At 42.8% G+C, this 27,309-nt stretch overlaps 1 protein-coding gene across 2 annotated transcripts in view; it reads right to left on the bottom strand.

Annotated features, from left to right (window-relative positions):
• Window positions 1-1,361: 1,361 nt before the first annotated feature.
• The window catches only part of gli1 (GLI family zinc finger 1), a 46,542-nt gene continuing 20,594 nt past the window's right edge, over window positions 1,362-27,309 (bottom strand). The window contains exons 2-13 of one of the 2 annotated variants that reach the window (XM_088422729.1): window positions 13,140-13,252; window positions 11,798-12,036; window positions 10,903-10,995; window positions 10,632-10,830; window positions 9,507-9,669; window positions 9,315-9,422; window positions 8,779-8,919; window positions 8,546-8,695; window positions 7,886-8,050; window positions 7,561-7,803; window positions 6,972-7,284; window positions 1,362-6,793 (exon numbers count right to left, since the gene is read on the bottom strand). In XM_088422729.1, the coding sequence (XP_088278855.1) occupies window positions 4,287-6,793; window positions 6,972-7,284; window positions 7,561-7,803; window positions 7,886-8,050; window positions 8,546-8,695; window positions 8,779-8,919; window positions 9,315-9,422; window positions 9,507-9,669; window positions 10,632-10,830; window positions 10,903-10,995; window positions 11,798-12,036; window positions 13,140-13,210 (4,392 nt within the window). In that variant the 5' untranslated portion in view covers window positions 13,211-13,252 and the 3' untranslated portion in view covers window positions 1,362-4,286. Of the gene's footprint in view, window positions 6,794-6,971; window positions 7,300-7,560; window positions 7,804-7,885; window positions 8,051-8,545; window positions 8,696-8,778; window positions 8,920-9,314; window positions 9,423-9,506; window positions 9,670-10,631; window positions 10,831-10,902; window positions 10,996-11,797; window positions 12,037-13,139; window positions 13,253-27,309 lie in introns of those variants that run through there. The other variant, XM_088422728.1, reaches the window with a different exon arrangement.

Here is a 27,309-nt window from a genome sequence, read left to right as displayed (position 1 = left end):
ATATACATTTGTTTTATTTTTTTCTTCTTGGTGCAATTTAAATTTTGCTTCCAATAGCCCCCTCTGAAACATTCTAATGGTTTTCAGTATTGATTTGAAAGAAGAAAAGTGAAAGTATTTCAAATCTAGCCTCGTTTTTGTTGAACATGCTCTTCTTTAATCCCGTTTTTTTTTGTCTTGCATAATAAAGTTTCTTTTTTGGGGGGGGCATAATCGGCATAACTGGTGAAATGACCTTTTAATCTGAAAATGACGCATTTTCTATGTTGTGTTGTAATTTCTGAACTTCTACAGATCAGATGATAGGTAGCACAACGTTACATGCTATTATAGTACATTTATTTTAGAAGTTAAAGATTGCTAAACCTGCCTTTGTTTGGGCTGCAGGTGTGTTGATAAACTACCTTTGATCCATCCTTGACTAATTGGAGTGCCGCGGCAATCATAAACCATTCAAATAAGGTTTTTTCTCAGCGCTCAATATCAAATTGACCTCTACGAACCAGGGTTAAAGTTTTTGTAGGGGACTGCAGTGTTGTTGTTGTTTTAATGCGTAAGGCCTGTATGTAATTTGTCATCACGTCAAAGTAAAAAGAAAACACTGAGTGCTCAAATAGCTCTCACACTAATCATAGGATATGATGATGTGGTCTCAAATACTGAAAACATGACTTCACTTGGACGCGCCTCGCGAGGCGAACATTACTCCCGTTTCCACTCGCGACTGCCCGGCCGCACTTTTTATAGCAGAGATTTCGATATAATACTGTACGAGCTCGATTTGTAAATCGTTTTTTTTTTCCTTCTCTCTTTTCTGGACGCACACATCCAGTTGTGACCACACAGAGTCCGTCTCGGCCCTTACGTCACCGCCATATTAGTTGTTTAAGTCACGTGATTTAGAGTTTTGTTTTGAAGAAACTGCGATCACAAGAGCACACCGTGTAAATTAATAACTTGATGGCGAGTGTGCAAAATTGGTCTAGAAGAGTTTCGAAGAGCTGGGCTCGTGTTATACTTCCCTCTAGCGGTAGGTGAATGTCATTGTCATTGTGTTCCACAACCATAGAATGCAACTACGTCAATGTGTTTTCACAAATTACCCTAAGGATTAAGAGTCCTAAATGCAGCACACTTTACACACCCTTCTGGCCTGCCTAGATGAAAACAAACTGTTCTTAGGCTCTCTTTCCTTTCATCGCATCCCACAACATACCTGTATACTGCTGGACCAATGGTAAACCTGTTTTGGTTACAATTTTTTACCCAGTCTTGCAGATCATGACATAGCTAGAAAAGGACAATTGATTTTTCCCACGTCTCTTAAAAGTACCCAATAAGAATTGCCCACGCAAACTGCATTCATTGCAAACGGAACATCTTTATTCATACTTGTAAAATATAGCACATTTGTATAAAAACAAACAAAATGTGTAGAAAAAAAAATTGTACAGAAAATATAACATTTTTAAAATCTATTATAGTTATTGCTACGTACTCTCATAGCTTTTATGTTTGCTAACGGTGATATTCTTTTGCCAGCAAAAAAAGTCCCAAAGAAAGGATGAAAACAAAACACACCACCAGCACACATCCAAGGCAGCTTCCATGAAGCTCATTCATTAAAAAAAAAAAAAAAAAAAATCATACGAAACATCTTGTACATTCTATTGAATAGCACTATATATGGGTCGGTCCAAGCTGTATTTTTGTTGATGTTTTAAGCAGTGCATTCTCTCAGGCACTACGGGTGTCTTTGGTTGCTCTCTTATATTTCGGAATCCGTTCACACGTGGCCTTCAAAGTCCAGCGGACGTGTTTGCGTGACTTAATAACGACGGCATTTTATGTTATTGTAATGACTCTAAAGCAAACAGTCCGCGGTCAGTGCGAAGCCACGGTGTGAGTGATGTGTTTCCCTTACTGGCAAAGGAGTACCTCAATGCACCATCTTTTCATTGCAATTGTAGAGTTCATCCAGCCATCTGTTTTCTATACAGCTGATGAATTGGAGATGTGGTCCAATCTGGACTGGTTGGTGGCACAGAAAAGACAAAAGCAAAAAAAAAAAAATCTCACACACATTCACATCTATAAACAATGTAGTGTCTTCAATGAATCTCACATGATTTTGGAATGCGGGAGGACGCCCATGTTATGCCACGTACCAATTTTCTTACCTTGGTCAAACGTTGACACCTACTGAGTATGTTTTCTTTAAAATGACGCTCACCTGTATCCCCATTGGGTTATTACATATAGACTAATGGACGGTTTAGCGATAAATAATCCATGAAAGCAATTTAAACCATAAAGGGGAGCGCAACTTTCCCACAACCGGCTGTCAATTGCAATTGTCAATTTCTCTGACTCAACTCTACAAGCATGTTGTGAAATTTCTCTCATCCTTTTGAACTTTTTTTTTTTTGGCATGACTACCAATTGAAATTTCATCAAATGGCCTGCCCTCGATTACAGTCAATTGCAGAGGCAATAGTGCACACACACAAAAAAACAATGAAGGCAACACAGCTGCGGTCCAACACTAAATAGTAAATGCGAGGAGTGCAAACTCTAAGCTAAGGCAATTACGAGTCGTTTTAAAACAGCAACCTGAGAGTGTGTGATAGGCTATGTGTGTACTGTAAAACACACTTGGTGGAAATACTGCTGGGCCACTCATACCGACTACTGAGATTAATAGTTAGTAGTACATGTGTGTTAACCCCCCCACCACTAAAAGAACTTCATCATACTGTATTAACAACCACGTGAATGAGAACCCAAACGCATCATCACAAGGCAAAACATTTGCCCGTCGTCTTATTGCCATATACACAACATGTTACAGGATAAAGATATGTATAAGTTATATACATTGTATCCTTCTAGTCGCCTTTGTTGCCACTGGAATGCCCCGTTTTGGGGGAAATAATGCAAATAGCCAACACTGAAAAGGAGACTAATGTAAAAACTGGATTTTTCAGACTATAAGGCTCACTGAAAATCCTTAGTAATTTTCTAAAAAAAAATATCCACAGGGCAATTTGTGATCAGGTGCGCCTTATGTGTGGATGTCAAATTGAAGTTGGGTAAAGTTTGACTTAGGGTATTTGCTATACTGGTTTGTTTTTATTATTGTGCTAAGGCTTAGAACCTGCCGTTAAAACATTTGGGCGAAATTTCACTACTCATTTGGGTAAATTTTTTCAAAGATATAAACTGCTGGTCAATCCATGTGTGGGCGTATTTTTCCAAAAGTCTGACCAATCTAAAGTGCTTAAAATGGCTCACTTTCTTTCACGATGCGCTAATTGTTAAACTTGCCATTCTTAGGGGGCGGGTGATGATTCAAGAATTCCGCCCAACGACAGTAATTTGGGAAAATAATCCAAAATAAACCTGTTATTTGAGACTTTATAAGCCGACGTGCCTCATTGTCCGAAAAATACAATATAGGACCAAAATTTGGACACACCTTCCCAGTCAATGCATTTTCTTTATTCTCATGACTATTTACGTAGCAAAGGTACCATAACTATGGACGCACATGGAGTTTTGCACTTAAAAAAAAGGTGATGTAACCTAAAACATGTTTTATATTTTTGCATATTCAAAATAGCCACTCTCTCTTTCTCTTGACGAAATTGGAAATTGAAGAGGTAGTCACCTTCATACACAGTTGACAGCCCTATTGGACAACTCATCATTAGTTCAGAACTTTGAATGAGAAGGTAGGTCCAAACCTTTGGTCTGTACTGTAGATATTAATACATCTGAGTATGAATTTGAATTTAGATGCTGATTTTTCATTTTTACTCCTTTTACCAATTTTTTAAAAAAATCTATGTTAATTGGAACTCCAAAATTAAAATAGCAAATGAGTAAATATTGTAATTAATTATATTGTCATTTCAAATTTCAACCAAAAGAAATTCAAATTCAAACCCATATGGCACGTACTTATATAAAAAGGAAGCAAGAAAACAAGTAGGCACCTTTGGTTTTAAAGTTCTGATGGAGTGGATCCTCATTGAAATTCATATTATTGTCCATGTAACAAAGGTATCCAGTTAGTCAACAATCTTTGTCAGTCCAACGCCTGTATTTTATGAGAAACATCTTCATATGATTTAAGGCTTTGTCTCTGACAAGTAATCCATAAAACGATTTGGAAAAAAAAAATACTGAATATTCACTAAACTGGACAACTTATGTGCTGGTGAGCTGTGGCTATTGGGCAACATAAAAAAAAGTTTCTCTGATTGTTGGCCCGGTGTTGTCTTTTAAGATAGAGTGTTAAGGTACTTATTCTCTCCTGCCAGCGAGGTGAGCATGGACGTCATGTCACCCACGGCCATGTTGGACAGGGTAACAGAGGTCTGCGGGGTGGTGAGACGCGAGGATGTCTGCGAAGACGAGCCCGCCTGACCCTGAACGGGATGATTGAGCGGACTGAAAGAGGAAGGCTCGGCGTCGTCGATGATGGAAGTGAAGTCAATGCGAGCGTTGTCCAGGTCCAGATTTTCCAAGGCGTTAGGGATGGGGCCGGATTCAGAATAGGGAGCCATGGGAGCGGGTTTGGTACCAGCTGTTGGGCCCACGTTGGCTCCCGTGCTGTGTTGCTGCGGAAGACAATGCCCATTTTGGGTATCCATGTGTTTCTCCATGTCCATATGGATATGGCCCGAATAGTACACGTTATTATTGGAAGGAGAGAACATTTCATGCTGTGGGTGCTGGACTGGAGGCAGCCGGACGGCTCTTCTTGGGCTGGAAGCGGAGTTTGATGGGCTAAGCTGTTGCGGACTTCCCATGTAGCCTCCTCCGACTTGTGACAAGCTGTTCTGGCGACTCAGCGGTTTGCGGCCTTGAGGAGGTGGCCTTGGGACCACCATCTCCCGATTGTAGCAAGAACCCTGGAGCCCCATCATCTGCTGCTCTTTAGGGGGAACCGAGCCGGAACCATGGCTGTGCGCCGGGGGGCTCATTACAAGGTTCTGGTTGGGGTAGGAAGCGTATGACTGGTTTGAGTACATGTTCTGGTTTTGGTGCTGAGGGCTGTGTTGCATCATCGACGCCTGGCCGGTCAGATCCATGCTATCGGCTAGTGGGGGTGGTTTGATAGGGCTCTGCTGCTGTTCTTGTTGCTGTTCCCACAGGAGCGCTTGCTGAGACTGCACATAGTTCCTCACCATCATCTCCTTTACTTGCATCATGGGGGTTTCAGACCTCTGGCCTTCAGAAAGAGTGGTACCAGAACATCCCAAACTCAAGCCACCACCACTGGGAAATGAGTTGTGGTTGTGCCCTTGGAAATCACAGCTCATGCCGTTTGAGTTCCTCATCACAGCTCGGCCGCCGGACTGCGGGGCGTAACCCTGAGCCTGCTGGAGCAGCAGCCGCTGCTGCTGCTGAAGCTTAGCACTTTGACAGGCATTGGCACTTCCCATGCCCGGGTGGAACTGCTGCTCAGGCTTGATGGTGAGGCCTGTCTGGTTGTTGAAATGGACCTGTGTCTGTGGGGGTTGCATACTTGCTTCTGAATACGGCAAATTGTGCTGCTCCCGGAGAGAGCCCTCCACCTGGTTGCGGTCGTCACGCCATTGACCGGTTCCTGCCTCGCCCCCTTGTCCCGAGGTCGGGTACTGGTGGCCTGACGGACTCAGTTGACAGTTGCTCATGCTGTACTCGGCCTGTTGAAGAAGAGTATTTGACATAACCTCGGGGTGAACAGGCCTTGCTTGACTCAGAGGATTTCCACTGACCCTTGGAGTGACTTCTCCTCCTTGGTTCTGGTAATGCCCCTTCATGTAACTTTGGTCCGGGCAGCCCAAGGGCTCATGGCTCGGAGATAACTGATTTAAAATTGGTCCACCGCCTCCTCCGAGGGCCTGTTGCTGATATCCCATAAAGTTCCCCTCAGCAGGTGGACCCATCATGGAACGGTCTCTGACGACCAAAGGGGGGAGCTGGGGCTCCATACCCATGGACTCCATCATGACGTTTTCTGTGATGCTGGGGGGCCGAGGGGAATACATGTGGCGAGCGATGCTGGCGCTGCGGTGGTCCTGGTGCTGTAAGGCATTTCTCCTGCCCATCATAGATACGTTGTTGAGGCTGTTGAACCGTTTTGGGAGGGCTAGCGAGTCTGCTGCCGCCGATCTAACCGGATCACTCGCCCTCCTATTGGCGTTGCCGGGAGCCTGGTGGGGGTAAATCACCCCCGTGCCGTACTCCGTGTTGGCACTGTGCCGACGTGGGCCACCTTGCTGAAGGAAAGGAGGCAGAGGTTGCCCCTGGTAGTCGCTCAAAACACCTCCTTTTCTTCCGGGGGGGGATGGCTGATCCATACCGGGTAACGGAGTTGGTGGCGGGCCACCGGTGGCGGCGGCGTACTTGGCCTTCAGACTGTACTGCTGGGCTGGAGTCAGATTAGAAAGACCCGGCAATGCTCCACCTCCCGGACACGGAGCTCCTCTACCGAGGGTCTCGGGGGAGAGAGGATCCCCGATGCTCTGGTCTTGGCCAAGGAGGTGACACCCGCCCCCGGCCGCCGCGCCCATCTGAGAGACGTCGCTGGAGCGGCGGCTGGACAAATAGGGTGACACCATGGAAGAGCGACGGCTAACGGTGTAGGCGGAGCTCAGGCTGCTCGTCCCACTTCCTCGCCGATCGTTGGCATTGGCGCCCATGGAAGTCCCACCTCCGAGATCGTGGTTGGATAACTCCATGACACGCCGATTTGAAAGAAGTGGCGAAGGGGCGCACATTCCCACTGAATCACCAGAACCTGAAAACAAAACAGTATTTTACGCCATGAAAGTTATGACTAAAGCCAACGTATTAGTAACGTATAATGTCTGCAGTGTTTTTCAGTTCAGTGTCCTAGAGCAAGACACCAAACGGCCAGTTTGAGTCAGTGTTAACATTTACTGAAGAGGGCATGTAAAACGTTAAACAGTACATACAAGAAAGTGCGGGTAGCTTGTTGGGGAGACAACGATTAGGGGGTGTCGGTCGGCGTATTTGCTTCAGCTTGTCGATCTTCAAGTTCTCCAGCCTTTTGAGAGCCTGCGCCGACATTCCCATCGTCGTTGCTGCGCTTCCTGGCTCCCCTCCGCCTCCCCCGGCCGTTCCGCCGTCTTCCAATGCCGTCAGGTCTTCCAAGCTGCCCGCCGCATTCAGGTTCATCTCCACGCCGCTGTCATTGTTGTTGGTGCTGCCCAGCGGGGAACGTTCACTGCTGCACGATGACTGGCCACCGGGGCTTGGTTGGGATTTCTGAAACGGGTACAACTGTACAATTGCAAAAAAAAAAGTATGCCACCCCTGTATGTGGATTTCTGTCTAAATTGGTCATGTACTGTAAGGCACAATAATAGACATACAAAATCTGCTTAAAGAGAAAGTCACGTCAAAGATTTTCTTAACAAAATCTACACAACCTCATTTAGATAAACGTTTGGGGGGGTGAAATCTTTGATTGTCTCGTGATTCAATGAAATTGGCTCTGTAATTTAATAATACAGTACTGTAAATGCGAGCCAGGACACTCACCAGGGTGGTATCGGGAGCCATGAGTTTGCAGTCCTCCCGGCGTTTCTCTTCCTTCTCCAGCAACAATTCCGTGCCTGGGCCTCCAGGGGTCATGGCTGATCCGGGCGGGCGAGGACCCGTGTCGCCACGGTGCTTCTTGGTAATGTGGGCCTCGGGGCCGTGCACCGTCTTCACGTGTTTCCGTAGAGAGCTTGGGTCCGTGTACCGCTTGGTGCAGCCTGGAATTTTGCAAACGTAGGGTTTCTGCAACATGGGAAAGTCCAAGTCAGAACGGAAATGCCTCAGAAAGCCAGAGTCCTTTTCAATCGGGTTTGCATTACACAACCTCATTGGAGTGGGTTCGGTTCTGGTGCTTAGCTCGGTCGGAGGCGTTGGAGAAGGCCTTGTTGCAGCCCTCGTGTTCGCACACGTAAGGTTTCTCGCCGGTGTGAGAGCGCAGGTGCGTCTTTAGATTCTCCAAACGTGAATATGCTTTGTTGCAGCCTTCAAACTAAAACAAAATGGCAAATGATAGTCTTATTAAACATTGTAACATAGCATACGTGGAGCATCAAAGCAGCAGGAGTTTAAAGGGGACGCTTTATGGAAGAGGAATTTTTTTTTAACGGCTCTCTCTATTACCTATTCGCTGCCTAATACCCCAAATTCCTCTAAATGTAATGTGAGGGATTGTGATGTAACAATGTGGCGAAACGACAAAAAAAAAACCTTCCTTCGAGGCTTGGCTGGGTGAAGATCCTGAGTCACTCTCAAGCAACGGCTGGGCCTCAGAAACAATGTCAAAGTTAAACGTTCGGCAGAGCCGTGTTGACTGTTATTCAGTGGGCTGATTAGCGTGAGATCAATCCTTGATCTTTGGTGTATTTTGATGAAAGATATGAGACAAATTGCAACTATTTAAAAAATGTGAACAAAAAGGAATAGGCTGCTTTACAGCCTACAAGTCTCACAGGTGTTAAAATGAAACACATCTAAGTGCACTCACAGTGCACTTGTGCGGCTTCTCCCCCGTGTGCCTGCGCATGTGGACCACCAACATGTACTGGGCCTTGAAGGGCCGCTGCTCACGAGAACACTCCTGCCAGTGGCACACAAACTCCTTCTTTTCGCCGTGGATGTGCTCATTGTTGATGTGCTGCGGAGGCGGAAGGAAAAAAAAAAAAGGTTTGAGGAATTTGGATGCATTTGGATGTTGCTTTTTATTGCATTGCTTCTTACATGAACGAGTTGGTCCTGCGTGTCAAACTCCTTGTTGCAGCTCTCCCAGCGGCAGTTGGTTTCGTATACGGTCTCTGGTTCGGGCTTGCCATCCTCTTTGTCTAAGTCATCGCGGCCATCCAGGAGACCCAACAGGGGGTCCTAATGAAACGTGTGCAAAGCAAACAACGTCGCAGTGAATCCACTTTGCATATTTTAGGGCAGCACTTCTCAAAGATCGGTGCAAGTAAGTCTGGAGTTACGTAAGGGGGCTTCAGTATGTTTTCCATTTTCTGCAGGTAACAGCAAATCACCATGATAAGAACATTTCATATTTATATTCAAATTATTTGTAACATGAAGCGAATGAACGGGCATCATTCCTTTTTCTTTTAAGGTTGGCCTTGTTAATTTGCTATTTTCTACTTTATTTTAGTCAGAAATAGTACATGGTAGCCTGCTACAGGAAAGCGCTTTTTATTTTCAATTTTTATATAACGTTTGGACGGGTGTTTTTGAAGTTACGATTGAAAAGTTATGATAAAGCGTTCTTGTACCTGAGTACCAGTAGAGGAAGGGCTAGCCACATCTCCCTCAGACCTCTCCTCCAGACTCTTCACATTCATGCCATCCATCACCACTCCCAGCCCAGGCTCTGTTTTGAGCTACAGTGTAAAGCACATAGAAACACATTTAACGACACGCTCTTGTCACTTCAAGCTGAGCTAAGATAACAGAGGAATTATTACTTGTCCGTGTTTGGGTGGGGCGTGGAGACGGGGGTTGTGTGCGGGCAGTCGGGAAGCCTGGCACGGGCCCGGCGTGTGAGGTGTACCCCCACCTACTCCCCCGTACATGGAGCCCTGAGGCCTGGATTGGCAGTTCATGTTGCTAGAATAGCCCAGGGATGGACTGTCGGGGAATACAGAATGATGGTTAAAAACACCGTCATATAAATAAAGAAGTGGGTAAAGCTAAAATATGGATTATATGTATACCATGCATTACAATTACACAACTGATTAAAAGTGCATTTCAGAGTGTGGAATACCAAACTGCGCTGGTAATGTGGAAATAAAGACTGGTAAGGCATATAAAACATATAAAAAGGCAAATTTTTATTTTTTTGTTTTGTTTTAGTACACAAACTTGCTAAAAACAAACAAACAAACAAAAAAAAGATTAAAAATGAAAACAATCAGGGGTGCATGGTGAACTCACTCCAGATGGTGTTCCCTCTGGAGTGTGTTTACCATGAGGCATGAAGTAATGATTATTGTATGATAATTATAACAATACAATATTTTGAATGTAATGTAATATAATGTAATATTTTGAACGTTAAACTAAAGGGAGTTGAGGTGGGTATGTGTCTTAACAAGTTTGGGAAAGGCTGAATAGAACTTTAGCGCCGCTGAGTGGAAATGTTGGTCAATTACACCATCAACCCTTCACAACCCATGAGGAATTTTGCCCAAATTTTAAAAACGGTTCGTTCTTCCATTGTCAATTTAGCAGTTGTTAGACAATACAGCAGACAAAAAAAAAGAACTATCAATCATTTGTACTGTATAGGTGGAATTATATCTCCTGTCCTATTTTTTTTTTTTTTTTAATAAATGATACCCGGTAGAGCAATAATTAGCAAATGAGCTGAGAACAAATCAAGTGGACATGAAGCAGTGTACAACAAGTACAAAAGTGAAGAAGAAGGAAAGAAGAAGGAAGAGGGCAAGAGTGCAGGAACAAGGCAGCAAATTTGATTGCAGATAATGAAGGATCGTAAGGTATTGAAATAAATCACTTTGGCCCACCCGGGAATATTTTCATAATATAGCACACATCAATATCTCACGTGTTGTACAATGTCTGACCTCATGGCGCTGACAGACAGATGGCCATAGGAGCTGGCTCCGTTGGGCGTACAACGGGCGTTGACGAAGGCCACCAGGGAGTTGGGCGAAGTCCGGATGACCGTTTGCAGGTCCACGCTGGGGTCGGACAGTGGCGAAATGGACAATGCTCGCTTCTTGCTCAACTTTAGCATAGAGCGCGGCGTGGAGAACCTGGAGCCTGCTTGGAAGTGCAATTGTTCAAAAATAAATCGACTCATAAAAGGCACATTTATTATTTTTGCTTCCTTACCATCACTTGAGCCGATCTGATCCGAAGCCGACTGGCAGAAATTGTGATGGGAGGACATCATGTTGTTCTGGTTACAGAAGGGGGCACTGTTGCCTGTGAAAATCAGCAAGGTCCTTGATTACGAGCACTGACTTGGTGGTGTCCAAAGTATTATTTGTAAACATTTAATACCGAACGAATAACTTCATATTTACATCCTTCATTTCATAATGTGAGTAGTTGAACCGGCCTTCTTAAATTGCGCCACGCCACCAATACTCAAAGTGAAGTTTTTCTCCCATCTTCTAATATTGTGGGAAGACTTTATACATTGTTTTTGTTTATTTTATTTCGATCCATTTAGATAATTTCTCATTCTTTCCAACATCAAACCCTTATATGGTATTTTAGAAACATTGTTTTCCCAGTTGGCAGTACAACTCCTAAAAGGCCCAGCGCACAGGTCATTTACTGATCGCATGGCTGTGGATGTGTTTATTTGTTGGTCTGTGTCATAAAATTCCATGACATTTCTGTGTCAAATCAATTTCCCTAAGAGGACAAATGAATCATATCAGTCAATTAAATGTCCTTCAGCCATGTTGAGATTAGTGAACGATTAGCATGGTAAATTTAAATTGGATCAAACTGAGCTGGCCATGATTAAAATCAGCCGTGACCACTCCCACAACAGTGCAGACCTGCATCTCTCAAATCTACCAGCCTGCACTTGTTTACAAACTTACTCATGAGTCGATGCCACATCTGAGCAGTGTTACGCCACGCACCAGAATGCAGAATTTGCGCCGGTCATAAAAATAAAATCTTTTGTGTTCCTAGGAAATCTTCACACTTTCCCAAAAACCTCCAAGCTTAAGTGTCACCACGGTAATCATCAGAGAACCATCGCACGAACCTTCCGTGGACGCCATGCTCCTGTGGCCCATCATTCCGAGCGGAGGCGGGCCCTGGGGGGGCCTCATGTATTGATCCAAGCAATGGCCAATGCTCTGCGTAAGTCCTGGGCCTGATCCGTGACCCATAGCGGACGTCATGGGATTGTACATAGTTCTGCAGTCCTGGGACGGGCCGTTGAGGAGCGGGGCTCGCAGCGAGGGGACGTCGCTGTACGGGGACTGGTCCGGGGGCAGTAAGCTGTGGAAGGAACCCAAATAACGGGGAATCAGTTCATTAGACAAAGTAAAACGGTGTAAATTTACAGATGGAAAAAGCTGCGATGTTTCCTCCTCACCATCAGAGGGCAGACTGTCATTGATTTGAGCTTCATCGACAGAAAAGAACCTCTCAGTTTATTTCCCATGTCAAAATCGAAGGGAACGTTCCAGTCTTCCTTGAATTTCAACATTATTCCCGAAACCTTGTCTGTCTTTGTCCCTCCAAAAAAAAGGCCGCCTTCATCTGTCCATCCATCCGTCTACCTTGTCCTAATTCTCCCTTTCAGCTCTCTAAGTCTTTCAGGACAACATGTATTCCCCACTGGAGCTTAATCTGCGCCCTCTAATCCACAACTGGCCCCCACCCTAACCCCAGAATTCAACCCACCTCCCCTTTTCTCTTGCGCCATTGAATGTGTTCAGTTTCCCCGTTTCTCCCTCCGCCCCCTCCTCGTCTATCTCCTTCTATCTCCTCCACCTTCCTTTACGGCCGGCCCGTTGGCTCAATTCGGTAACCTGAGCGCGGCGGCGGGGCCGCGGGGCAGTCATGCAGAGCGCAGCGGGGGCCGGTCAGCCTGTAATTAGCAGCTGTCAGAGAGGCCGAGTCCGCCCCGCAACCTGGGTGGCATGGGGAACGGAGGGAGGGGAGGGAGGGAGGCTATAGCGCGGAGCGGGGGTGTGAAGGCTGAGATCGCTCCACAACAATTGTAGCGGCACCCTCGGAATAAAGTGCAGGATGAAAATAGAAGCAGAGCATCTACCGAGGTGTCATCATCACCGATGCGAGGATATGATGTAAGGAGACGTTATGCTGGAGTGAAAGCGTAAAAAGAAGCTATTTGTTCAATGTATTCAAAGGGGATTAAAACACTACTTCGTGATTATTATTTATTTTTATTATATATGTTTGTTTTGTTTGTGGTTCCTCAAGAAGCGTTAATTTTACTTTTCCAATTGATTCATTATTAGGATCGATTCAGCTTCAAATCACAGGTAATGCCGCAGCAAGGAAAAAATTAAATAACTACATAAATAAACTTAGTGAAGAATTGTGTGTGCAATCTCTCAAACATGTATTCTTACCCTCTGGAGGACTGTCCAGGCGAGGTGTCATAGTGATACAGCCCCTGATGTGGCTGCATGTCCACTGGCATTGGAGCTCAGAGACGGCCGACTGCTCCCCTTACGCCACCGACCTGCCGGCAGCCCAAACGCAAGGACGCATGCGGGTTAGTTGGGACCGGACCGGCGCCAAAACAAAACAAACCAAAGTGGACCGAATTATCCCAGAAGGACAGAAGTAATTGTGGACGCGTAGGATGTTAATAACAGAGCAAAGCAAACAAGGGAAGGCCTGTTCCCAAAGTTGGAGTTTATTTTAAAAGCGGCGCTGGTTAGGGAATATATTATATTAGAAAGACAAGTAAGAATTACAGCAGATGTAACTGACATTTCAAAGCCGCGCAATAAAACTTTTATTGGAATGCAAAGAAACCTCCATATGCACTGTACTGCAGGAATACATGATTCTGTTCTTTGCAAATAATCAAAGTTTATTCATGCAACTACATTTGATGTTTCACATATATTTACAGAGTAGTAACTACTGGTCAGCACGCAGGTTTGGAGAGAGTACGATGCTTTGTGCAAGTGTCTAATATGTGAAAATGATTATAAATGTGAAACCTATTGTTGTTTATTATAACTACCGGGTCAGGAAGTCAATTTCTACAATCTTCAAAAAAAACATACACACATACACACTCCTCACAAACACTCACATGCATATGACACATAAAAAAGAAAAAAAAAATTTATATATATATATATATATATATATATATATATATATATATATATATATATATATATGATCATATCTAGATCATCTTGAAAATTTGGATTAGTTGTGTGCACGTTATACGTATTTGTATTTCTCTCGTACTACTCTATATATGTACATATTTACAGTATTACATGTATGCATGCAATATACAGTAGATACTAAAAGTGTATGTATGTAGAAAATGTTGCTAAATACATATGGTACATTCATATACAGTATAAAATCTTGTATCAACTTCAATAAGTGGTTTTGGTTGTTACGTTGCTGTATTTAACAGGTGAAATATAATGTGAATTACAAATAATTATATACAAATGAATACAAATTACAAATATTTTTTTAAAAATAGAGAATAATTGATCAATGAAAAAGCATAATAAAACAAAACGAAACAGACTTGCTTTTAGTTTACTACTGTCACCAATATACCAAGCCAGATTATTTTAAAGAAAGACCAATAGATTATTATAGTTCACAATCTGTATTAGTATAGTACAAAATTCTTGAAGTAAGGCCAAATAATGGCCTGATATACAGCCAGACTCGCCTAGCCCAAGTCAATATTGAACAGATTTGTCATTTATAATTGTCTACATCGGAGATCAAAACTCTTTCTTAAAACACCACAAGACCATGACTTGGATGTCTCAATAAGACGATCCGGACATTCTCCTCCTAAGGTTGCGGCGGCATCTTTTAGCATCTTGGGGTGTTTTCGAAAAAGAAATCAGAACTCGCTGCCGCTAATTCTTCCACTCAACACCTATGAGCCGGCCTCTTGTGGAGCCAGACGATCATGTTGCCGCCGCCCATGTGACGGACGTCGAAAAAAAGTCTCCTTGGCCCGGAGATGAAAGCGTCCGTCCGCTGTTGCCAGGAACGTTATGTGGCCGCGCAAGTGTTAAAAGGGCAGCGGGGAGCTGTTTAAGCCCCCGAGTCACCTTTGGGGATTTGGAGTGTAAAGTTAGCAAGTGGCTAAATGACATTGGCGGCCCGCTGGTGGTAATTGCGTGTATTTGCCGCTGGCTTGACATGTATGTCCGATAATTAGCTGCGAGTGCTAAATGGAGATCTCACCGTGCGCTTCAGCTGTCCAGGACTCGTAAATGCCACGCTGGGACCCTTACAAACACACACATGTGCACACGCACGCACACCTGTCAGTCTGGCCAAGGGGGCATCACAATATTAGAGTGTCCAACAAGTCTGGAGAGGCCACGACACTACTGTGCGTAAATGCAGTGGCAGGTGCAAGCCAAGTGTGTGTGTGTGTGTGTGTGTGTGTGTGTGTGTGTGTCTTTATGTATCTGGTATGATAAATGAGGCTCCGTAATGGGTTCAACTACCTGCACATAGCAGACATACTGGATGCCGGTACAAGAATTCACTGTTACAAATACAATACAAAAAAATGATACCACAACCTATCAATCCAGGTGTTAGTTCTAAAATGCTTTTTTGTTTGTATGCTGTGACTTCAAATTCTTCACGAGGAATCTCCAGATCCCAATCACTTCATTTAAAAAAAAAAAAAAAAAAAAATCAGGTTTAGTAAAATGGCATTTTAGATTTTCTTGTCATTTCTTTATTCATTTTTAAGGGCAAGAAAAGTACGAGTGGTTAACTCAAAAAAAGCAGCGATAAGCAGATAATATTTTGTTTGTATTCAATTAGACAACTTTTTTTACATTCAATTTACAATTATATATTTAAACCCATATTTTGTCATCTGAACAAGACATTACATATACTTGGAGCTCAGGGAAGAACCAATCACAGCTCAGCTTGCATATGTCATATAACATCAAATATCATTTTGATAGGAAGGGGCATCTACTTGTTTCACTTTAGATTTTTGGGGATAAGAGGCAATTGTATTAATTAAAATTCATCAGTCCTTATAATCTTACTTTGCATCAGATTAGATTTTTGTTTGGAAATCTACTAACTTCTTACATAAATTATGAGCAGGCATCTAATTCCCAAAATGGCAAACTTTAAGCATGAAAAAAGTAAGTATTTTTTCATGTGGAATATGAATAGAAATGTCCCACAAATGTTAGTCCTCCACACAGGCATGTTGTCCTGCAGTGACACAACTTTGTCCTATTTTTGGCCAATTACTCATGAGAAACTCAGCACAAGTTTCCCACTGCCTTTTGGAATTTTGCGGGACTGGTTTTGAGAGCCATAGGGCACCATCAGATTTAAAACCCCCCAGAAACATAAATCCGACAACTGCCTAAAATAAGTGGGTATACACTGGCCCGAATGTGCAAAGTTTGGAACCGTGGTCAACATGGAGCTCCTTGCGGTTGGATGCGATTTCATGACCAATAGTTCCAAGCTTGACCCTTGTCCCAAATGAAGCGCACACAAGCGGGGTGAGAACTGCTGAGCTCCAAGCCGACGTTAATGTTCTTTAGCGCAGCGACCATCATTTCTCAGCCTTCTGTTTGACATTCTGCGTTTACCTGACTTTCAAAATGTGTGATTAGATTAGTGGAACATGTGGCCATGATTACAGGGCACATATTATGAAAGATTGATATAATAGTGAGGTTCTTTGGAAAATGAATGAATGAATGACTATACAGTGCTGCATGCAGTATTTACTGTAAATAGTGCCGGGTTACCAATCAAATGTGAAATAAAATCAACTGAGGTTTTCAATTGGGTACTTCCCATATGTGGTCATAAGAGATTTGTGGATGGCTGATTATTGGCTGGTTATTTGAATCAGCTAGCAGGTCACCTCAACGGCCTTGGCTAGACTAGTGGCTCTCACCGCCTATTTTCACGAAGAGCAGAGATGGCCAAACTGAGGCCTGAGGGCCATTTTTATGTCCCATGGCATATGCTAAAATTGCATTTTGACATGGACGGCAAAGTTACATAAAACAGATTTACTGGTAATTGCTGTTCGAGGTGTGGAAAAAAAAAAAACACGAAATCTACCACCAAACAATGTACCACATCACCTTTAAAAAAATTCCTTGGCGGAGCATTAAAAAAAAAAAAAGTCTTTTTATTTTCCTTCGTGAGACCCTCAAAGGAAAAAGTTTGGAAAGGGTTTGGACACCTGATGTAGAGGATAAGGGAGGAATTCCTGAAACGCCATTGACTGGCGACCGGGCCGTAATGCAATCCACATCTCAACCTAAGTCAACTGGAATAAGCTCATCTGTACAGGTCGAATGGTCTAGAAATTGGTACATACCCGAATATTTCATATTTGTAAACAAATATCGCCACTGATTATCAACCGGTCCTGGGTGTTTTCCACCTTTCATTTCATATGACAACACGATACGTTTAAAAAAATGATGGATCACTGGTATTGGTAGTGTAGTGGTTTGCAACGCCCATTACCATGGAGATATCCTGGAATGGACTCCTTTACTTGTCTTTCACAAGCTAAGTTCAGTGAAAGGCTAATCCTCAACAGAAAGTACGCTCTAGAGCAGGAGTGCTCAATGTGTCCACCGCGGTCGAACGGCGGCCGGCCGAGGCATTGTTGGTCACCAGCATGACATCGAGTTACGTGGAGGGGAAAAAAATGTCAACTGAAAAATAACGTCAATCGGAAAAAAAACACACCGTTGTTTACATTGGGAGCTTCTCTGGGAGGAAAAAAACATTCTCAAAGCGATCGAGAGGGACTTCAAAATAAAAGCATAACAAGGACATTTGCATCATACACAGTACTTGTTATGGTACATTTTATTTTGAAAAAAATCACTGGCTTTCTTTCAACATTTGGCTGCTTTTCTAAAATGGAGAAGATTGGCAGGCAGCGCATTCTCTATTTTTTTATGATTATTCCTTTTTGAGAACAGGTCTGATACTATGTTTTTTTTTTTTTGGTGGAAAAATGTTTATTAATAACAAAGTTAATGATTTATTTTTGTTTTTAAATACCCCAAAATGATTTGCAGTAGTTAAGGGGTACTTGAATGAAAAGATATTTAACAGGGGGTAGATCACTGAAAAACAGTTGAGATCCACTGGGTTAGACAGATGGATGGTTTTTGTATCAGGACCATTGGTGGGGTACGTCAGATAACTTACTTTTGCCCATATGGTGTGGGATGGATTTCCCAACCGGAAGTTGCAGTTCCCATGGCGCACAAGATGTTGTAGTCAAGACCAACCCAATGAAGACCAAAACATAGCGAGGCTAGAGAATACTGAGACTAGGGCTGCTATTGTTGAGTTTTTTTTTTTTTTAATCAATTATCCTACAGAAAATTTGAATTCAATATTGAGTAGTAAATATTTTGTTTTGCTCAGTGACAAACAATTATAAACCAATTTGGACCTAATACCACATTTTCACTAAATCACGAATGTTCAAATGTTATAAATGCTTGACGACCGCTTTTTAATTCAATTTTAAAGTATGCAGCGCACTACTTTCCTCGTTGGGAACTTTAGACTTCTCCGCCCAATCTCCCCCTATAAATCTTGGTTTATGAGACGAATTTCCCGGCTAATAAATTATCACGTTTGAGTGAGATTGGGTTGTTAAAATGCAATCAGTAGAAAAAGCAACTATCGGGACATGAGCATTAAAGTGTGAGAGTAATTTACATTTACAGCCATTTTTAGCCGATATGGATACTGAACTGCTGCTAGCTAGCGGCTAATTATGCAGGACGAAGCCTGAGCCACGGGTAAACAATGGCAACAGATGCCACATGTTAACCTCATTGACAGTCTATTTAAGTCATTTGTTATGTAGTTGTTGAATTAGCAATTGAATGTGGTTTCAGAACAACATTGTGTTATTTGGATTGGTAGTCGGGAGCAACAATTGCAGGAAAGAGACTAGTCAAGCTGTTAAACCATGACATGCTGCCGGAAATAACTTCAAAATAAAAGCATACCTGTGTCCAGATATCATTTGATGAACTACTTATTTTGCAGTTGGCCTTCTCACTGTGTTTCCCTCATGCTTTATAGTCTTGCAGAGCAAAATTGCAATTGACTGCAATTGGCCACTGCAATTGGCTTGGCATGTTTTTTTCTGTTGTGTACACAAATCGGGGCAAGAATTGAAATGCTTTGACCATTTTTTTTTTTCAGGGACAACCCAAGGTAAGACCAAAACAAAACCAAAACCTACGAAGGTCAAGACCAAGCCAATACTAAGACTTTTGAGGATGAGACCGGTACAACAAGAAGACCGCATGTATCAAAGAAAAATTCCAGAAAAAAAAAAATCCAGAACAAATCTAACAGTATTTTTGAACCAATTCTGTTGTTGAGACCAGTAAAACCTAGAGCTACGTCTGCTGAATTATTTGTTTCATGAAGCGTTTCACGAAATCAACAGCGGTTCTGCCTGACACGTCAACAAGTGGAAAACGATGGCTGCGATTGCGCAGGCCACAAGTTCAAGTTCCCCGCCGATAAAACTCAGCGACTACGCTCCCTGGCTGCCATCTTTTCTTGACTGTGTATCTGTCTACAATCTCTTGCTGCCTCCACCCTCATTCCTCCTCCTCTCGCTCTCGTTCTCTGGGCTCATTCCTACTCTCCCTCCCTCCCTCCCTCCCTCCCCCATCCTCCTGGCGGCGGTGCAATCGAGGTGGGTGTTCTCGGGGCTGTTATGACTTAGAGAGACGATAATGGCAGCTATAATGTAGCCAGCCATTCCTGATGTGGCCGGCCTTGCGGAGGACGGTGTTGTGTTAAGGCAGGAGGGCGGGGAAAGCCTCATCCAACCACGAGGGCCAGAAGACCCTGCCCTCGCCTTCCCTTAGTCTTCTCCGCCCTCCAACCTCCTGACATTTTGCGGTCCTATTATTTTCTTTCAGTGGTAAACTTTGTTTTTAAATTCTGGTTTTGTTTTGTTAACCCCACCCCACCCGACACGGACTCTCAAGGGCTTGCCCTCCGCCCCCTCGTCTCCTCGCCCCCTTTCCCCATCCGCCCTCCCTTCTGTTTTTACCCCTTTTACTCAGTGGATTCCTCGCAGTTGCTGTAATGTAATGGGACGGCGGAGGGGAGGAGGGGGGGGGGGGGGGGGCGATGTGACCGCCACAAAGGCCACCAGGCCGGAGACATCACCGTAATGTACAATAAGCCTCGACTCGCTGACCTGCCGCGGGCCAGATTAGTGTCAGTCCAACTTTCACTGAGCGTCATGGAAATGACTTTCATTCCCTTTTCTGGTTTAGCGTGACACTCACAAGATATCAAACAAGGGTAAATATCATTGTGAAAGTGGATTCAAATATTGTGTTGTTTCAGATGTGTGATGTTGGCTCAAACTTGTAAACTAACTTGTAAAGTAACCTGAGGGTTTTTTTTTTACCCATTTAAAACCCCACTATACATTTCAATGTCATGCAAATTCATGTGTTTTATCACATCAACTTTTTTTTTAAGCACGTCTAGTAATTGCTAATTATATTACATGCGGAGCGCTGCTCAGATAGAGGTTGTCATAATTTGCTACGGAAAGCCGGAGAAAAACTTTGCAAAAGTTACTCAAATTGTGTTTTGGATGTTGGTTTGTGTCTTATGTGCAGCCGAGCGAGTATCTGGTTTGTACGCGAATTTGAAAAAAAAACACAGAGCAGAAAGATGAGAGGAAGAAGATGAAAACGAAGGAGGATAAAAAGGGGGAGGAGTAAGAGATGGGGGGAGGTCCACCCCACGCAACAGTATTGAGTATCGATTTGGTAGTTTGCTTGACTACAGCTATTTTACGGTCACCTGTTTGCATTGTTTGCATGGATTCTACTTGACTGATAAAAGTTGTTTTGTGTTTGAATTTTCACTAGAGGCCAAATGTAGAAAATTCTTGTCACATGTATAGCACGAAAACACACAGTGATGCAGCGCTTCTGTCACATTTTCTCAATTTCTATTAACTTATGCGCCTGCTTGATTTTCCAAAATAACTTGTACTTTTTTTTTCCATCTGTCTGTAATTAGATGATTTCGGAACAAATAACTCTCATTGAGAAAGTGTTGTCATAATCTTGCATAATCAGTGGCTTTCTTAGCTTTGCTCCCTCAGGTTACAGAAAGCCGCAAATCATCCTACGTTGAAACGAAGACAAAAGAGTAAAAGCCAATGTTTATTCGACTTGCTTTGTGGCTTAGCCCAGTCATCAAATGGGCTAATTCACACCTGGGCTATTGAAGCGGCTGCTGATTCCTTTCTGTTGACCTTCTCATGCTGTCAAAATGAAGCGTTGATCCCTTGTTGCTACACAGCCAGAGTGACCGACGACAGACATGACGACGGCATCCGAAGACTTTGTTCATGACGGCACTCCAATAGTAGTGAGCGGAGGTTAAACATTATTGGCGGTATTCATGTAGCATTAGAACAGCGGTGTCCAATCTATGGCCCGGGGGCCATTTGTGGCCCTCCAGCCTTTTTTTTGCGGCCCACAGCAAAGAGTAATAAAAATGTTGGACGATAGAGAGCATTAGCAGCGAGAAAAAGTTCCAAATCGAGCCTTTACCTGCGACAGAAAGCTTCGACAAAGCAGCTGACTGCATTACAGAAAATGTGCACAGTAATAATTTCTTTGATTATATTTTTACCGTTTTAATAATCTATCCATCCATTATCTAGAGTCTAGCCTATCCCAGCTAGTATGGGCAGCAGTCGGGTTACATCCTGAACTGGTTTCCAATCGCAGGGCTCACAAAACCATTCACACTCACAAACACACCTAAGAACTATTTAGAATGTCCAATATATGTACTGTAGCTATCATGCATGTTTTTGGAATGTAGAATAAAGTCAAGCAATAAGTTAAGCAAGAGTTGACATTTTTACTTTTTAGAACACAAAAAAATGGTGCAAATTCTAACATTTCTCGAGCTGCTTATCCTCACAAGGGACGCAGGCTTGCTGGTGTCTATCCCATCTGGCTTTGGGCAGTAGGCGGGGTCACCCTGAACTGGTTGCCAGCCAATTGCAGGGCGCACAGGGACAAACACCCATTCACGCCCCCAATCACACCAAAGGACAATTTAGCCAGAGTGCCCGAAAAGAACCCACTTAGGCTTGGGGAGAACATGCAAACTTCACACAGGAAGGCCGTAGCGAGATGGATTTTAACTTGGGTCCTGTGAAGCAGACGCGCTATTCACTGTGACACCAAGCCACCATTCTAACGTGTAGTTTAGATATTTTTAAATACAAATAATCTGCATCATGTAAGGGGAAATTTTCTGAGGTTTTTTTTTTTTGTTTTTTTTTTTTTTACATATTTGTCCACATTTTTCCTTCTGAGAATGCCAGAGTTGTAGTACTTTCTTTCAAGGTTTTGTCGCAATTTCAGTCACACATTTTTTTACTCTCCAAACGTCAAGATTTGTGTAAAAAATGATTTTGGTGTATTTTTTGAAGTAACTTCCCTTCTGCACAACTTCAGTGCTTCTCTGCAGGCCACCCAGCTAACTTGCTGCACATACCTGCGGTTTCATACACCCCACTCCTCCTGCCCCCTCAGACACACATGCGCACAGACCCACACAAACACACACTTACTTCCACAACATGTCCAACATGTAATGTCAAGTTATCGTGTTTTCATGCAATAAAATAATAGTAAAATGTGTTTTTAGATAGTACTGTACCAACCACATCCAAATTACACACACGCTCTTATACAAGTACACACACACATTTTCTTCCCTACCATGTCCAACATGTATCAGCAACATCGGTTCGTGTCCCGTCCTCTCCCTTACCATTTTTTTCAGTTCGTTAGGTACAAAGCAGCTAGGTAGAACCCCGCTTAAAACCGCAAGTATTTCTTTGAACTCCTTTTAAGGAGAGGCGCCGGAGGAAACGGGACTAAGAAAAAAAAACAATGACGGAGGTGGGCGGGAATGATAGATGCATACAGCAGAGAGTTGGATTCACACAGCTGGCTCGCAGCTGTAGACAGCAGTTTGCAGTAATGCACATCTATAAACAACAAAGGAAAAACTTTGGAGGGTGGGGGAGGGCGGCATTGTAAATCCTCCGCTATGACTAATTAATTATCACCCTTCTACGGAAAGCTGTTGGAGCATCTCCAGGCAAACCTGGAAACCCGGCTTAAGGTTTGTGTACGGGTAAAAAAAAGACACTTCAGCCCCCTGGTATAATGACTGTTTCCCACTAGTTATGTTATTGCCACTAGTTAGCGACACATTTGGTCTACCGTTATGACTGTAAGTTGAAAAAATGCTAAAACGACCTAGCTAAGATGTACAGCTCCAGGTACTGGGACAAAGTTTTGTCCCACATGCAATGTGTACTTGTTCTAGTATGTTAATGAGTTTATACTAACCTGAACAAATGTCATATAGCAGTGTAAATATAGCTAATGGTAAGACTCAATCATTCTCCTATTGGGCTGAATAGACTCACGAGTGAGAAGAAATATAGTACTAGTATTTTACATATTATTTACTATATTTTACATTACTAGTTCCACTTTTGGCCTCATAGTATACATTTATGTAAAGCTTAATAGAAAAATTCCTGTGCTGCAGTAGTAACAGCACTATGCCCAACAAGCAGGCATGTGTCATGCATTCGTACTCTCCTGGGTCCTGCTAAGTGCCCATTAATTTCCCCATGCTGGTAACATGTATTTGTCCTACTAGGAAGTAGAAATATCATTCAATAATAGAAAAAAAAGTATTATGGCACTGGTAAGTCACAATAATGCCACTAGTGCGTCAGATTGTCTTAAGAGTTAGAACAAAGCGTCTACAAACGGAAGAGTTTTCAGCAAAATATGAAGGATATCAAATATAAGCTAAGAATTTTATACCACAGATCCATATTACAGTAGTAAGCCAAAAACCAAAAGTCTGGTAGTGGAAAAAAAGTTACTAATGGTCCTACGCTTTGGTCGCCTGGGCTCATCCCAGTCACCGCCAAGCCTTTTTTTTTCCCCGACACCAGCGGCTCAGTGGAACCCCAAACCAGATCATTATCCACTGGGTTTACACAAGCACCGCAGTGATTATAAGAAAAATAATAATCCTAACAGTCTTGGGTGGGCAGGCCATATTTGTAGGCAGGCTGCCGCTGCTACTTATATATTCCGGAGCTGCTCAACAGCTGGAGGAAGAGAGACACAGGGGCACCAGGGAATGGCAATAAGTGCGGGAGCGTGGGTGGATTCCCGGCGCATGTGTGCGGCAGAAAGCGGGAAAAGACCTAGACGGCAGTCGGATTGCCCTGCAGCAGTGAACGTATGTGTGTGTGTGTTCCTCTGGAGCTAAACTTGTGGGAATCGGTTCTACTGACATAGTAAGGACATTTAGGCTGGTCCTCACATATTCAGATGTCTTTCTGAGGGTTAGGCAATCATTTGTGATGGTTAAAGTTAGGGTTAAGAGCTAGGAAACGCACTAATCAATGTACTGTGTGTCCTCACAAGTATAGCTGTACAAACGTTTGTGTGTGGGTGGAAACCACACGGAGGAGTAGCAGGCATGGATGCTTCATGTGGATTTTATTGCGCGTTAACGGTTGAGTCAGTTTAGTTATGTTATGAAATTTGTCCGGAGAGATGAATGGACACAAAATGGCTAATCTTTGTGATGTGGTGTCCTCTCAAAGGAATTCTTTTCGTCATAATGACGCCTTTCCACCGAGCGCTTCGGTACAATTCCGATCATTTTGACTCTGGTACAAGTTACGAATGCTGAGTAATTGTAGTCTCGTTCTGTCAAGAGGTAGGGTTTGCAACGGCAGATTTTTTTTTTTTTTTTTTGCGGGGTAGCCCAGGTGACACAACGACTCATTACGGAGTGGGCACAAGTTGACTCATGCGCTGTACGTACACACCCATGTAACATTTGGCATTATACTAGGGATGCCACGAGATACAAATTGCACAATACGAGATGTCTCACAAGATTAAGTTCATGAGCGCGAGACATTTGCAAAATTTGTAATATTAACAACGAGAGTTGTGACCTATAAATGGCAACTTGAAGCTTTTTTTTTTTTTCGACACCATTCTAGGAAGATTGCCAGCCACATAAGCCAAGTTTTGACGCACAGATGTGCATTTTTGTATCGGCCGTATTCTTACTTACAATAATTAGCGTAATGGGACGGGCTAGAGGAGTGGGTCAGTTCGCTGTGACCACCTGTTGCAGCTAACAACATCTCGTGTTAGCCGAGGATTTTACAACATTTTCAATTAAAGAAGAAGGCCGACTGAACCGACATCAGAGTCCATCTTTGTTCGCACACAGCAATATTACTAAAATAGAGATAATCATGTAAATGTTGCTATAGTTTTCCCATTGTTTCCAAGTGCGTCCCTTACATGGTAACACAGAAAATACTAGAATTTGAGCCCAGGTGCGTCTTATATTTGGGGGGTTATGATACTTTTTTAATTTTTTATTTATTTTTTTGCTTAGGCGAAAAACAATTATAAACCTAACATACCAAATAACACATTTCCATTTAATTATGAGTGACCAATTTAACAATTGTTTGACTTTTATTCTTTTAACGTTAACTCAAAACAGATGCAGCACCGCACTAAATATTAGTGAGATTCTTGACAAATCCCTTCCCATGAATTTTTGGCAATGAGACAAAGAGACATCAGAACCACTTGAGTAATGTTACAGCACATTTTAGTCAGCTTTGTTTGTTAAAAAGTGATAGTATCTTTCGTTTTGACAATCAGGAAGAAATGTGGATGTTTTCTAATGTCAAATAACTAGCAAATTGGTAGCTAATTACATGAGCATAGAAGAAGGAGAACCCCTGCTTATTCCCAAGGGTCGCAGGCACGCTTGTGTTCATCCCAGCATCCTAGGGCAGGAGGCAAGGCTCTCCCTGGACTGGTTGCCAGCCAGTCACAGGCACACACAAACTTAAACGCCAGTCTTCCGCCGTGCCGTTGATATGAGCGTAAGGACCCTGCAATTTGATCAACTATTATATTGCACATTACAATGACTTCAAAAGTGAAAGTCACAATCATGGGTAGCATGTGCAACATTCTCATGACTTGCTTTCACCTCGATCATTGCTTGGACCTCATTGTTTGTTGTGCTGTCCATAGTCATGTTTTCATTAAATAAAATGCATACACAATCTTGTCACTCAGGAAAAAAAAGTACTAAAAGATACTAAAAGATACAGATACTATACAATCAGATGACTATAGTCTTCCACATGATTCAATGGGCTTGCCATACCAAACACAAGCTCTCCTCTGGTGTGGTCCATCAAAGAGCTTTGGTAATTAATCAGCACCAATTATTTCCCCACACACGTTTTATTGCCTCATTGTCTCACTGGCACAGATACACACGTTCAAATGTGGTACACACGTGTACTCTACTGTATGCATGCACATGCTGGACTGATGTCACAGCAGCTCTGTGTGTGAGTGTGTGTGTGAGATGTCCCACCAGGAGTGTAATTAAGAAGCATTAACATCACTAAAAAGTAACAAATGACTCATTAAGAAAGGGAAGGATGCTTATGCAAATGCTACAAAAATACCCCTTTCAGCTACGAATGTTTGTAATTTATAATTGATATCTTTGGTCAAGAGAGCCACAAAAGCCTGTTACTTGAAAATCACTGGATATACAAAATCATTTGAATTATATTCTGATTATTTTGGTTTGTTTTGTCTAGTGAAAATGCCTAAAAATTTCACAATATGCATGTATAATCATGTTTTTATTTGTAAACAACAAATCATTATAGAGTTGAATGATTTTCTATACTAACTTCAGGCCAAAAAATATTCATATATTGATGAAAATACTAATGACAGTCAAAATGTCATTGTAATATAAAATGTTAAAAGTTAAAATGTATTTCTTTTTTTCTTCATCGTAGTAGTTGTCATTAAGAGTTGTAATAGTAACTGTAAAATGTATCTGCCTCTCTAAAACGGTATTCATTTGTGGGCTGCATGTAATGTAATCAATATGAGAGTGAAAGCTAAAATGAAGATGGCTCCTCCAAAAGAAAGAAAGAAAAACAAGTAAGTGTGAATCACTGGAAAAGAAAGAAGAAAAAAAAAGAAAGAAGCAAATCTGGCGTCCGTCACAATGTTTTGTAGCGGATGACTCACCGAGTCTGTGTGTGGTATTCATGGCCTCCTTTCTGCTGCACAAAGGCAGGATGGAGGGAATCAGAGGGGATCCAAAAGGGGGAAGAAAGAAGGAGTGACAAAGAGGAAGAAAACGGTGCTGATGCTCGCAGACAAGGGAGCGAAAGTAAAAGCGAGAGAGAGAGAGAGAGAGCGAGAGAGAGACGCTATGCTTGAGCGGACCTTTTGACTCGACAAAAGAAGCACTGTTGACATCCCGTTTCGCACACTGTATTGTCCCACCTGATCATTGCAGGGTCAGCACCAACAAGGACTCACATGCGAGCAG

This window comes from Hippichthys cyanospilos, chromosome 9, assembly GCF_059441005.1.
Source record: "Hippichthys cyanospilos isolate Australia breed blue-spotted pipefish chromosome 9, RoL_Hcya_1.0, whole genome shotgun sequence".
In the NCBI taxonomy this organism is placed as follows: Eukaryota; Metazoa; Chordata; class Actinopteri; order Syngnathiformes; family Syngnathidae; genus Hippichthys; species Hippichthys cyanospilos.
Note: the sequence above shows the minus strand (reverse complement) of the source record. Positions and strands in the feature narration are given on the sequence as shown.